General features: G+C 39.8%; 1 protein-coding gene across 1 annotated transcript; it reads right to left on the reverse strand.

Annotated features, from left to right (window-relative positions):
* Positions 1-9329: 9329 nt before the first annotated feature.
* LOC144463784 (nuclear factor 7, brain-like) lies at positions 9330-12170 on the reverse strand. Its single transcript, XM_078169177.1, has one exon. The coding sequence runs from the start codon at positions 11117-11119 to the stop codon at positions 9716-9718; it is 1404 nt and encodes a 467-aa protein (XP_078025303.1). The 5' UTR covers positions 11120-12170; the 3' UTR covers positions 9330-9715.
* Between the last annotated feature and the right edge of the window lie 2429 nt (positions 12171-14599).

The following is a 14599-nucleotide window of genomic DNA, read 5'->3' on the forward strand; positions in this document are numbered from 1 at the left end:
ATTTTAAACTCAAACTCTTGGCAGTGAAGAACAAAATCAAGGCCACAGTTTGGTCTGATTTTACTGCTGGGCTACTGTTCTCCTTCCATCACTAACTCAACTGGTGGGAACCTGTTAGAATTTGAAATGTTTTTGCCCAGTTACAAGCTAACAAGCATTTTAGGCAATGTTTGCACAAACTGTTATTATCCACCACCCAAACAACTGTGTGCAATGTGGCATCAACATGGCTGTGGATGGAGACTCCAATGGACAAATGTGTAAAATACAAAGCATTGTTATTATTGTGTCAGCATGTGTCACACATATAGCGATATGTGATTTTTTTTTTCATCTGTACATGGTTGGATAGCCCATTTCAAGCCCCATGTGAAGGATCCATTACCTGTCGCAGGTAGCTATACTGTGTTCATCAGTACATGTTAACACAATAGTTGGGATAAGAAGTCGTTGTAACTACTCACAGGGCTAGTTGGAGACTCACAGGCAGGGATGTGCACAAGTATGTGCTAAAGTTGCCCAAGCAGCAGCCTGTTGTGGGGTTTACTGTTTTCCTATATTTGCTCTTCTTTTAGGTAAGAGAAAATTTCACAAGAGGTCGAGAGCATTCTTACCAAGATAAGAAAAAAAACATTGCATTTTTACAATCCACAAATTGTTGCCCGACATGAGGAAACATTTTTAAATTTGAGTAACATTTTAAAAAACACACAAATTTCATATAATCAAACCTAGATTATGTTTTAGAGTAATTATAATGATTGGAGTAAAGACATACTACTATCATTTCAGTTCCTGAGCATCCCTCTGCTGGCCAGTGATGGAATGTAACTAAATACATTTACTCAAGTACTGTACTGAAGTACAAATTTGAGGTACTTTTACTGTTTAAATTTCATGCCACTTTCTAGTTTTACTCCACTAAACTTCAGTAAGAAATATTGTAGTTTTTACTCCACTTCAAATATTCGATCACTTTTAGTTACTAGTTATTTTATAAATCAAAATTTTGCGCACAAATTGTATGAAAATATACAAGTGCAGCTATTAGTCAGCTGACTATAAAATTAATGGGCAAATATTTTCATAATTGCTTCAGTAAATTTTCATACATTCCCTGATGGTACTTACCATACATACATACCATAATACATTTACTTGAGTAACATTTTCAATGCAGGGCTTTTACTGGTAACACAGTATTTGTACAGTGTGGTATTAGTACTTCTACTTGAGTAAAAGATCTGAATACTTCCTTCACCACTGCTGCTGACACACTGACAGCATCACTAAAGTTTTGTCATTGCTGGGTTTTTGATTTCCCTGTTACATTAGTACAGACACTGTGGAAAATCACATTAACTTTGTTCAAATGTATTTAACAATACGTCGATTTCACTACTGCAAAGGTTCTTTTTCTTTTTATAGCCTACTTTGTGGCATCTCTCCAATCTTAGGCATGTATCAGAGTCTTTGCACATGCCCTTATATAGTGTTTAGAGGGTGCTACTCATGCTAAAAGATGACTTATGATCACTTCAGATTCTTCATTCCGCACAGCTAGGTAAGAGTAGATTTGGATGGTTGAGAACATTTGGTGCACCTGTAGTTAACGTCTCTTATTTTTTATTTTAACAAAAGATTGAGAGAAAATATTGGAGAAATATAAGAGAATGTTGCTGCATGAGGCCCAAAAAGTTCAGTGTTTGTTCAGGTGTTCATATAAGATATATATTTTTAGCATTGCCTTCTGTCAAACCTGCAGTGGAGCGGTTATACAGGATGGTGCAACACAGCTAATCAGCTATGATAGTCTCCTCCACTCAACTCCACTGATCACATTCACTCCATTGAAATCCATTGTTTTTGCCATTTCAAACGTTTGTGTGAGCAGGCCTTAAAGCTGCTGTGCTGCCTAGACAAAGCGTTACTCTAGTTAGGCTTCTTCCATCAAGAGGGACTGTGCTGTGATGTTGGCTGTCCCTTTATAATGTTGGCAATTAGAAGTTGGTAGAAATTTCTTTTTTACAGTAATGAAAGGGCATTTTATAATGAATTTTTCATTTTATTAAAGGATGAACCACTGAGAAGATAGGAAAGTCCAAAAATAAATATAATATAAAAATATTAATAAACATTTTGTCATTTATATTTTCATACTGTCTTTCTGTGTCAACTCTGAAAGGTTTTTGTTTATATTTTGGATTTTGTTCAAATTCTATGTATACTATTTGAGACCAAAAAATAAATTCTTTAAAATGTTTTGGCTGAATTCTGTGAAGTGCGTAGTTTTTCTTGCCACTGGCAATGTTGTTATTCAATATTTCTGATATTTCAAGTTTTCAAGTTTTGAACCTGAGCAGAAATCTTGCTGGAAAAACATGAGCTGTTAAAGTCAAGGTTTTTAAATCAAATGAATTAAAGTGTCATTAATCATTAATTAGAAGACATTTCCAGCATAAATTGGTGCATAAAAAATCACCAGAATGAAGTGTATGATTCTCAGAATTTCCTATAAAATTCTTCTTGTTTGGCACCAGTGCCAGATTACCACTTTCTGATTAGCTGCTGATTGTGATTGATAACCATGCTTAAAGTTTGAACGTCACATTTCTAATAGAATTTCTATTCACATGGCTTTTTTGCTCCCCCTTTATTGCTGAAATCTGTGATTTGGCATTCAATTACATGTTTTTTTTAACAATATAACACAAAATAATAACCAACACTAATTTTCAGGGAAGATCATTTGCCTAAGTAAGTAAGTGACCAGGATAATGTATAGGGCTGCTGGCCCTAAAATGTTGAGAACCACTGACCTGACAAAGAAACCATTACAATGAAATGTAGAATCTCTAGGTTCTCATTAAGTTTACATTTAAAACCTCACTCCTTGTCCAGGAGCCAGAGTCTGTGCAGTAGAGATTTCCACAGTATCAAGCTCCCGAACACACACCTGTCCAACTGACTGAAAGAGGGATTACTGATCCAAAGCACACTGATTGGCACACAAAGCTGTCAATCATGATTCAAAACCCCTTTTCATAGCATCAAATAACTTATTAAAAACAAACCAGAACAAAATGAACACATGAACATACATCAGTCTGATAAGAAATACCTAAAATAACAGAAACCATGTTTAGGAAAAATGTATTTGACATGTACTTTGAGTTTTTAGTTTGGCTCACGTGACATCCACTAAGATTGAGGGTGCAGGATTTATGACCTATACTGCAGCCAGCCACCAGGTGGTGGAGGTGCTTTGGTTTCACTTTCAGGGAGCTGTCATGATGTCCATCTTTATTACACAGTCTGTGGATGGCATGCATTGGCTAATCTGCAATCAGGGAACCCATCAGCTATCTGACGATGATTTAGGTTTATATTGACTTTTTATCTCTTTAATTTTTCAGCATTTATACACAGATATCTGTTCATACAGGTTAGCCAAAATTACCAGCACACAGCAGAGGAAGTCTTGGCCTGCATGTCTGCTTGTTTCACTGGATCAGCCTGAAATACTTGCCCTCACCTCCAGAGTTACCATACCTGTAGAGCTGAAAAATGAAAACACAATTCATTCCTAATAGCTTCCCCACTCTCACCACCAATGAGACCATCTGCAGGCTCTGGTCTTGTATCATGAGCTTTATTTTCATTTCATTTCATTTCATTTTTTTTTTCTTAATTAAATCTTCATTGACAATAGAAATATATTTTTTGCAGCTTTCTTTTTTTAAAGTTAAAATGGTCTTAATGCACTGTTTAGTTTAGTTTTTAAATACTATTAAAAAGGAGGTTTAGAATTTATAAATACTTTGCTTAAAATCGTCAAATTCATTATCTTCTTATTATAATGACGAAAACTCTGTCTGTGTGTGTGTCTGTTCCACGTTTTTCTCCTCACTGATTTGGTCAATCCATGTGAAATTTGGCACAGTGGTAGAGGGTCATGGGAGGATGTGAATGAAGCAATATTACATCAACTGGCCAAAGGGGGGGCGCTATAGCAATCGATTGAAATTGCAAACTTTGAATGGGCATATCTCATGCCCCGTATGTCGTAGAGACATGAAACTTTGCACAGAGATGCCTCTCCTCATGAGGAACAAATTTGCCTCAAGAACCCATAACTTCCGGTTTTATAGATTTTCCGCCATTTTGAATTTTTTGAAAAACACTTCAAATCGATCTCTTCCTAGGAGGTTTGACCGATCTGCATGAAACTCGGTGAACATAATCTGGGGACCAATATCTAAAGTTCCCTCTTGGCAAAAGTTGGAAAACTTGCTAAAACTGAGCTTCTATAAGGCAATGAATATTGCGGAGAGCGTGGCTCATCACATAAAGGTGTATAACATCTCAAGGGTTTCACCGATCACCACGCAACTTTGTAGGCATATGACCACACATAATCTGAGGGGACCCCTCCATTATTGACACCATCAAACAAAATGGGGGCGCTAGAGAGCTAATTTCTTATCTAGGCCTAACCGCCATATCGATTTTTACTAAACTTGGTAGATATGTAGAACAGGACGCCTCAAGCTGACTGGAGAAATTTAACTCTAATTGGCAACTGGGTGGCGCTATAACATCAGAAAAATGCTTCAAAATTTCTGATGACAATGCAATTCGATTTTGAAAACTTGTACTTCTGGTCAGTCTTTGTTTTGAGGAATAATAGAACAAACTCAATAAGCCTCAGGTGTCCTTACCTGAATATACGTTTATTACAACACAAATCAGACAAAGGAGATTTGGTACAGCATGTAGACATGACACAGTCATACCAAAAGCTTAAAATTACATTACATTCAGTCAGCTTTACACAATAAGCCCCACGCCACACTGAATCACATACAATCACGCCACCAGACAGGAGGCAAAACGGTGCTGAGTAACCCTTAGTCAAGACTATTTCTCGTTTCTTTTTCAGAAGCATCATCAGAGTCTTCATCTTATCTTAACCTGGAGACACCCAGAGCATCCTCTCATGAGGAAACCTTGACAATGCAAAAAAATCATACATTCCTTTATGTCTAATAGGCCTACATTTCTGTCACAGTTGGCAATATGGATATTTTGCATTTTGTTTTCACATTTCTCATGACTTGACCATGACTAAACCTCCACTATTCATGTGGTGAGGTAGGATATTGTGCAGCCTACAGGGAATCTGATATGAACATTTTCCCAACTGACAGTACAAATGTACAATATGAATAAACAAAAGCACCTTCAGGAGGATCTGGTTGTGTCATATCGTGGTTGAAAAACATTACAGAGAATCCTCCAATGCCAACAGTCAGTAGGACATTATATGCTATGCTGAGCGATTTAATGCAAGTTAAGACTAAGTTGTTGGTAAGTCCAACACTTGTTGAACAACGACCGTTGTTCAGGCTGCCATGAGATATGCATGAATATCCCAACTATGAATCGTAATAATTTGAGTTACCCCTCATCTTTCCTCTAACACCATTATTTCCACTTCACCAACACTTTGTTCAATTTTAAGATATCTGAAAAACCACTGGATACATTTGCTTTGCTATTTATTGACCTTATTAATCCTGCTGGCTGAAACATCCTTGTGTTCACATGAAATAACCATGGCCTGTGTAAATAACAACACAGAAAGCCTTTCATTACATGTGACACAGCAGAGGAACAGCACACCAGAGAGGCCTTAGTCACCCTGGTACAACTGCTGCTGCCCCCTGCCCCATGAAATATTTGGAGGCTGACATTACTGTCTTTAAGAGGCTGTGCCACGGTCATTTTCACCAACCATTTCATGCTAACTTGTTGCAAAGGGGGCTAAGCAACCCTCTAAAGTTTATTAAGTTTATTTTGGAGAGGGGAAAACTGGCATGGCAATTATCAAAGGGGCCCCTTGAACTCTCACTTCAAAATAACTGAATGAAAATTGGTTCTTTGGGTACTCACAATTCAGGTTTTACAGTCATGACCACTTCATGCTAATCCCATGCAATTTTGGCTAAAAGCATTCAGTTTCTTTCATGCAGTATAAATGTGGTATTTTTGCCTGTTTTAAGGATGCTGTATTTGAATAGGGGTCCCTAATCAGTCTTGAAATCACATAACTAAGATATGACTGGAAAGCTGAGACTCTTGTGGATTCAACAAGCCCAATTGTTTTTTAAGTCTGATTATGTAAGTCCCCAAAGTAGCAATTTCATTATAATGAAAAAAAAGACAGTTTTTGAAACTTACCTCACTGTATAAAATGACTTATTGTGACCTCAGCCTCATGAGACTTTACAGCCACAAACTAGAGACCTTCGGCACTCAGAAAACGTACAGCTTTCATAGGTATATTGACAATAAGGGGGTTTCTAAGCACCTTCCAGAACAGAAGTGCTCACCATCCAACTGCCAAAACATGCAATTCTTAGAGCAATCTGCTAAAGCTCAAAAGTGTTATTTAAACCAAATCACAACATGGATTTTTCAGTGGTGTTCCTCAAGGTCTTGGTGTCTTAATGTGGTATTTTGAAGGAATTTTTGACCATTTAAATCAATTCTAGAGTGGTTAAATGTTGCCTCAAATCTGTGTAACAAATGCTGTCAACCCAAAAATGTTACCCATCATAATGTTCTAAGCCTTTACACACACGAAACTTTGTATTTTTAAATAAGCGCCTAACCAAAACACAATGTATATTACAGATGTATGATTAAGTAAAACTTGACTGAGCTGCATCTCAGTTAATCTTTAGGTTCAATGACGTATGCCACTGTTGAACTGCTAGCTCCTCATGGAGATCCCTTATCCCCCTGCAAATTGCACCACCCCAAGATTTTCAATGGCCCCATGTGACCACCCCTATGAAAAGTATCTGGGTGTGCCACTAAGTCACCACACTGATGCTTTCAACTATTTTCTGGGAAAACAGAAAGGAAAATATAGAGAGAAAGAAAATTGTTTACAATAATGTTTTCACTGTAACGTTTCGCACTTCGAGCAGCACAAATGAAACCCAATTCACCTGCATTATTTTGAGTTGAATACACAAAAAACAAATATCTGCAAACCTTAATACAAAAGAAAACATGCTTTTGTCACTTGAACTAACGGAAAATATCTTTTTTATCATGTGGCCTTGGTTATAAAAATGTATGTTTATGAAGCGATAATAACACAAAAGTTGGAAGGGACCCATTATGCTTTCCATATTTTCTGTGATATTGTTACAAAAAAGGGATTCTCATATTAAATGTTGCAAAAATTTTCAAATGATGAGGTAAACGTACATAGAGATAATCCCTGTGAGGAAGCCTCAGGTTTCCTGCTGTTCTGAACACTCTCTCCCGAAAGTTTTCCTACTTTTCTACCTGCTAAAGTTGTCATAGTGTGCCAGATTTGGTCATCTGCTCTAGGCACACTACTGCAAGTGTCACATTACGTGGCCTGCACTGCTACATGACGCTACATGCTAACATCAAGGAAGCCTCGGTAAACTCGGTTGCCAGTGTTGTAAATTTCTCCCTGAATTATGATCATATTCCTGCTGGAACATGTCCAGTTGTGTTTAGAAGCTTTTTATTTTCAGCAATTTTTCACAGTAGAAAGTGCTGCTATTCTCTGTTACAATCATTTCCTGGCTGCAAGTGCACTGCTAACATACATGTAGCTACATGCTAATGTCAAGGAAACATAAACTGAGGTGCAATATAAATTTATTCCTGATTTCGGATCATTCCTGGAACATATCTGGCCATTTTAGAAGCTTTTGTGAGTGACTTTCACAGTAGAATGTGCTGCTTTTCTCTTTTTTAGTCATTCCCCAGCTCACACTGCTAACATACATGTAGCTACATGCTAACGTCAAGGAGACCTAAACTGCCAATGTTGTGAATTTCTTCCTGATATTACATCAAATTCTTGCTGGAACATGTCTGGTGTTTGTAGAAACTTTAAATGGTGATTTTTCAGGGTAGAAAGTGCTGCTATTCACTGTTACTGTAATTCCTGTGCTGCAAGTACACTGCTAAGTGTAGGTACATGCTAGCGTCAGGGAAACATGTACAAACTTGGTTGCCATTGTTGTAAATGTCTCCCTGATTTTGGATCATATTCTGCCGGAACATGTCCGGTTGTTTTTAGAAGCTTTTATTGGTGATTTTTCACAGTAGACAGTGCCACTGTTCTCTATTACTGTCATTCCTTGGCTGCAAGTACAACGCTAACATAACTACATGCTAACATCAGGGGGGAACTGCCCATTGGTTTGACAGCCCATTGGTTCGACATCCCATTGGTTCGACATCTCATTGTTCCGACCATATTAAACTCGCTGTTTCCGAAGTCCATTCCGAAATCATCATGATACCCTGTGGTTAAGGTCTGGTTAGGTTTAGGCACAAAAACCACTTGGTTAGGGTCAGGAAAAGATCATGGTGTGGGTTAAAATGAAAAAGAAAGTGACAAACACATAAGCCGTGAGCCTGCTCCGCCTCAAGCCAGTCGCGGCGCACCATACGCCCGCCACGAGCCGTTCAGCACCGCGGACAGTCGGACTAATGGGATGTCGAACCAATGGGCTGTCGAACCAATGACATGGACCCCATCAGGGAAACCTAAACTCAGTTGACGATCTTGTAAATTTCTTCTCGATTTCGGCTATAATTCCTGCTGGAACATGTCCGGTGTTTTTAGAAGTCTTATTTGGGAACTTTTTTTAAGGGGAAGAAAGTGCCGTTATTCTCTGTTACAGTCAATTCCTGGCTGCAAGTACACTGTATAGAGTGCTGAAGTCACGTCCCTTCTGGTGAAGCTCATGGGATCTTAGATCGGAAAAAATATGAATGGCAGTGAATGAGGAGAGAAATATTATCTTTTGGTCCCGTTTGAGTTGTGACATGAAATCCAAATATGTTGTTAATGAATTTAAAACATAAATTTTAAGGTCAAGAAAGTCACACTTTGTGGTAAAACTGTTGAGATATAAGCTTTTGAAAAAACGTAATTAGAAAGACTACATAGGAGGCGGTCGCGTATGTGACGTCATAGCTTTCGCTCGCTTCCTGGAGTGACTGCAACCTGGCACAAAACACACAGACATCTTCAATCATAAATCGATTAATCATAAAACAGTGGAATTTCAGTGGGGAGGCCACGCTGCAGGAAGCGAGCGAAAGCTATGCTGTCACATATGTGACCTCCTCCTGTGTACTCTTGAGTCTTTCTAATTAAAAAGCTTATATCTCATCAGTTTTACCACAAAGTATGACTTTCTTGACCTTAAAATTTATGTTTTAAATTCAATAACAACATACTTAGATTTCATGTCGCAACTCAAACGGGAACAAAAGATAATATTTCTCTCCCCATTCACTGCCATTCATATTTTTTCCAATCTAATGTCCCATGAGTTCTACTGGAAGGGGCGTGACTTCGGCACTCTATGTAGCTACATGCTAGCGTCAGGGAAACATGTAAACGTTATTGCCAGTGTTGTAAATCTCCTCCTGATTTTGGATCATATTCCTGCTGGACCATGTCTATCCAGCACACACAGTATGAGGGAAAACATGTGTTTGTTTTTTTTATTGTTAAAGCATGTAAACATATTCTAGTAGAAAACCAAAATTAAAATGTAAACCTGAAAATTAGCACAATAGGTTCTCTTTAAGAAGCACATAATCAACTTCATCATCATCAGCATCATCATCATTTCTACCTTTACTGTTCCACTGTCACAGAAACCTTCACTGGTAAAACCTTCAGAGGGAGTGTATCATCAGTCCAAATGTATAAAAACAGCTTGTCAGTGAAAGTGTGTGCAAACGTGTGCATGTGTGTGTCAGTGTCTGGATCTGTGAATGTCACCTCTCCTCTGTCCCAGTCCAGATACACTCTGATTCGTTCAAGTTTTTTGCTCAGTTGGATATCAGTAACAGGATCTTTAGCTGATGGGGAGTATGCACTGTATTTATCATTAAAAAGCTCTATTCTCCATAATCCAGAGTTAATGCTTTCCTTTCTGTTGGCAGATGCTTCAAACACAGCCACTTCCCAGGTTGTGTTCTGCCCGACCTCTATGTCCCAGATGTGAGTTCCTGAGTTGTATCCCTCGCAGCTCAGGACCGAGCACGAATCTTTAATCCTCTCTGGATTGTCAGGAAGCTGCTGTCCATCCCCAGCTCTCACACTGGTCAGATCTTCAGACAGGACGAGGTATGAACCAGCGGTGTTTGGGTCCAGAATAAAAGGAGTGTAGGAGACCATGTCCTTCATCTTCATCCAGATGTTGAAGGTCAGGTTGCCCAAGTGTTTGGCCTCATCTATCAGAGCACCCGAGAGCAGCTGTGGATCATCCAGTAGGTGGCGCCGCTGGACACTTTCCACTGTGGCCTTGTAGTTGTGCAGGAATGAGATGTCTGAGGCTCTCAGCTCCTCCTCTGCACCTCTGACTGTGTCTGAAAGGTTTTCTATCTCTCTGCTCACAGCCTCCATCTTCTCCTTCACCACCTGGCTCTTCTGCTCCTCTTCCTCCCTCAGAGCAGCTATCCTGACCTCCTCTTCCTCTTTTAGGAACTGGTGAAGCCTTTTAAACTGCTCCCTAATTTGCCTCTCTGTGTTTTGTGTCTGGACCTTAATGTGTTGTGCTGTTTGATCCCAGTGTTGTTTGACTTTAATAAAAAGAGACAGCTTCTTTTCGAATGGCCTCAGAGATTTCTGGAGTTCCTCCCCAAGGTCGTGTGCAGCTTCATCAATAGGTCTGAATTTGTGGCTGGCATGTTTTTCCGAATCCCTGCAGACGAGACACACGGGCTGCTGATCGTCCAGACAGAAAAGTTTGAGTTTCTCCGAGTGCAAACTGCAGAGAGCCTCAAAGCCTGATGAAGCGCTCACATCTCTCGCCAGTAAGAAGGCCTCACACAATTTGTTCAATGTCAAATTCCATGTTGGCTCAGTGTTTGAAGATCTTTGCTTACAGACTGGACATCCACAGGTTTTGTTCTCTTTCCACCAGCAATGCAGACAGGCTTTACAGAAGCTATGGCCACATGACAGGATGACAGGACACTTAAAGATCTGAAGGCACACAGGGCAGCAGAGATCCTTCACTGAACAAGAAGCCATTTTCCTCTGGGAGTGAAGCAAAAACACAACACAGGCAATACTCCCTCCTCTGGAATGTTTCCCTTAAGTAACTTGAATCACGTGGTTACCTTATTCTGTAAAACTCCAAGCAGTGTCTGCAGTCACTAACTGGCTGAGGATGCAGTATCCCAGAATTCTCCTGTTGTTGTTTTTGTCTCAGTGAGTTTTATGTTACTTGTCTGTTAGTGTGAGTGTGTGTGCTCAGGTGAAAGGACAGGCAGCCTTTCCTGATCTGTCTGTGTTGAGTCAGGTATAGGGTGGAGTTTTGTTAAACCTACAGTCAGGTGATAAGCCAGTTGTTGCTTCACCACAGTATGGGAGGAGGGATCCACTGTAGCAAGTGATGCCCTGAAGACACTACTTCACTGCCACAGCATTTTAGCCTGTTTTTCAACATTTCAGTGAAGCTTCTCTCTGCTATTCTGATCTCCTTTGTCGGTGTGTTGTGTACCTGGTTAAAAAGGGCTTTGTCCTTCTTCTGTTAACTGAGCTGTTGGAGCAAAGTTGTGATCCTCGGCTTGTTGTTATAATTATATATGCACATCATGCCATTGTGCACCATCAATTTCTGTCCATTAAAAGTGCTTCTGAGTACTAGGCCTATATCATAGGCAGCTGGACTTGCTTGAGTTTCTTGAAGATGTTTCACCTCTCATCCTAGAGGCTTCTTCCGTTCTCAGTGATTGGTGGGGAGTCACAGGCTTTCTACACTGCGTGGGTGTGAACACTTAAATAGTTGTTTAGGCCACAAGAGCTCTGAGACGCTAGGTCACATGTGAATGGAATGAATGGAAACCAAAAGAGTGAATCTCAGAAATCTCACGTGGAATTGACCCAGAACAAGCGGCCGGTGCCGGCGAGTCACTGGATAGAGGGATGGAGGAGGGTGGGAGTGCTTCAGCAGAAGCACAAGCAGACACTTGCAGCAGTTGAAATGAACGAAGAAACTAACGAAACGAAAGAAAACCCTGTGTGCACAGTGCCGTTTATAATTGTTGGTCAGAAAAATACGGCCCACGCCACGCTCTTGTGTGCTCACCTGTGTGTGTGTGTGTGTGTGTGTGTGTGCTCTGCCGTGCGCGACACAGAGAAAAGAGGATTGTAAAGGTGCGACCATGTAGAGACAGAAATGACATGCCGTACTGTAAACAATATAAGTCATCACGTTATAAAGTGAAACGTTTCACCGTATAACACGATAAAGTATATTGTTGATTTGTCTGCATGGATGTAGACAAATGAACAAATGTAATTTCCGACTCCACATTCCCAAATCTAAAATAAATGAAAATTGTGGAACAAATATTTTTATAAATATATTTTCCAACATGATCAGTTAGTTTAACCAAGCTCAGTTAGGGGCTCATATTCTGATAATCATCCATATCCACTGATGTATACAGTAGTCCCATATACTGGGAGAAAGGGAAGATGATGAGGAGAATTGGAAATCTGTGAGAGGCGAGAGATGAGAACGTGAGTGGACATAACATGCCTGAGACCCTGAAACAAGAAGTAGCATTAACTAACAGTGAAGCAGTGAAAAGGAGGGTGATGTCTGGCTCCATGTACTACTGGCTGTTTAAGAGAAATAAACAGTAAAGGTAAACATATGATTCTCTGTGTAGTGCTTTTTCAATGCCTTGGTGATGGTGATGAGCAGTGTTGGGTAAGGGTTACTTTAAAAGTAATCAAAGTACTTTACTGTGTTACGTTTTAAAAAAGTAACCAGTTACTTTACAGCATTACTCCCTGAGTAAAGTAACTCAAGCACTTTTAAAGTAGTTTTGAGTATTCTACATTTCCTATTGGGCAATGGACCACAGGGCGCTAAGCCTACATTTTTTTGTCTCCAAAATTAAAGTTATGGACCACTTGCCCTTCACTGAGATCCAATTCTCCCATCACAGCCGTCACTCTGACCAGTAGAAACACAGAATGATCTGTTGCCTAGACAACTGTATGACAACAACACCCCAGCGTTTTTAATATTTCCTCTGGGGATGTTACCACACAGAGTAAAAGGGGGAAATGATGGTGTGAAACAGCAGAGGCACTTTGTCAACCCGCTGAGTTAACGTTACTGTCATTAGCATCAAGCTAGCAAACAATGGTAACGTTACATCCTCAAGGTCGGACATAAAGTAACAACATTAACAAATAGCGGCGGGGCTTTTACTCACCACAACTGCAGAGGCTCCCAGCTTCATTTGAAACAAACTACATTATAGATGGTCCGTTATTTATTAATCCCTCTGTGTGTTTATATATTTACTTTTTATCCGCTCCGTTGTCTTTGTAAAGTTAACATATCGCACCGTCATTTCAAACTCAACACTTGTTTCAAATTAAAAGCCTCTTATAACCTCGGCTAGAGAATCCCTCCATTTTCTAAATAGGCTTTTATTGTGAAATATTTGTAAGGACTTTGGTTGTGGAGGATACAGTAGCTTGAATGTTTGCCTACGGTACTTCAAATGTAGCTCCTGCCATCTGCTGGCGCTTTTAGGTGACTACAACAACATGTCGGCTGGCACATGAACAGACACAGTGACTCAAATAATAGTGAAAGTAATAAAAATAGGACAAGAATAACCCGATGACATCACACATGTCGTGAAAGACGACCGGGGATAATTGGTTAGTACCATCGTGTAGTGTGTCATGTCTGTCGGCCAAGTCACTGCACGATTTTATGACTCCACAATCGTGTAATGTGACATAGTGACTTTCAGAACGGAAAAAGAAAAGTCGTGTAGTGTAAACCAGGCATAATGCAAGTCCTGAGTCTGAAATATGTCTGTCAGCGAGTCCTCCTCCACCTCATTTTAGACTCCACCATAGACAACGGCAGCATTTCTTCTACCACATAGCGAGCCACAAGCTTCATAACTTCTTTCGGACTGATAGGTTTAACGTTATCTCTGTTATTAGAACCAAAAGACAGTCGTTGCTGTTTCGGAGCTGAAGGACCAGCGTTCTAAAAGTAACAGAAGTAACTGATGTAGAAAATGTACTCAAGTATTTGATTACTCAAACAGCAAACTAATGCGTTAGGTTACTCGTTACTGCAAAAAGTAACCACTTTGGTTATACCCAACTCTGGTGAAGAGCCTTTATGAAATCATGAAATATGCTGGCAATCTCAAGCGCTCTGTGGGCATGATTTGCACACCTGCAATTAAAAAAAAAAAAAATCACAACTGATTGTGTGTCCCCCCCAAACTTGTCATCAGATATGCACCCATGGTCTGTTGCTCAAAATAATATAACTTAAGTTTATGAAGAGATCAGACGGAGCCCTCTCCTCTCCTCTTATATGCTTTACTCACAAGTGCGTGAATTGACCTGGATATGAAGCGTCCGTAGCACCAACCAATATAACGGTGGTTTCTAAAGAGCAAAAAAGCACCATCGCTGCTAGCTGCATATAGGGGAAACACTGTTGCTCAATGGATT

Source organism: Epinephelus lanceolatus, chromosome 7 (genome assembly GCF_041903045.1).
Source record: "Epinephelus lanceolatus isolate andai-2023 chromosome 7, ASM4190304v1, whole genome shotgun sequence".
NCBI classification, from domain to species: domain Eukaryota; kingdom Metazoa; phylum Chordata; class Actinopteri; order Perciformes; family Serranidae; genus Epinephelus; species Epinephelus lanceolatus.

What these genes read in the sequence shown, in the direction of transcription:
- LOC144463784 (XM_078169177.1), bottom strand. Translation starts at nt 11,119, where the DNA reads ATGGCTTCTTGTTCAGTGAAGGATCTCTGCTGCCCTGTGTGCCTTCAG.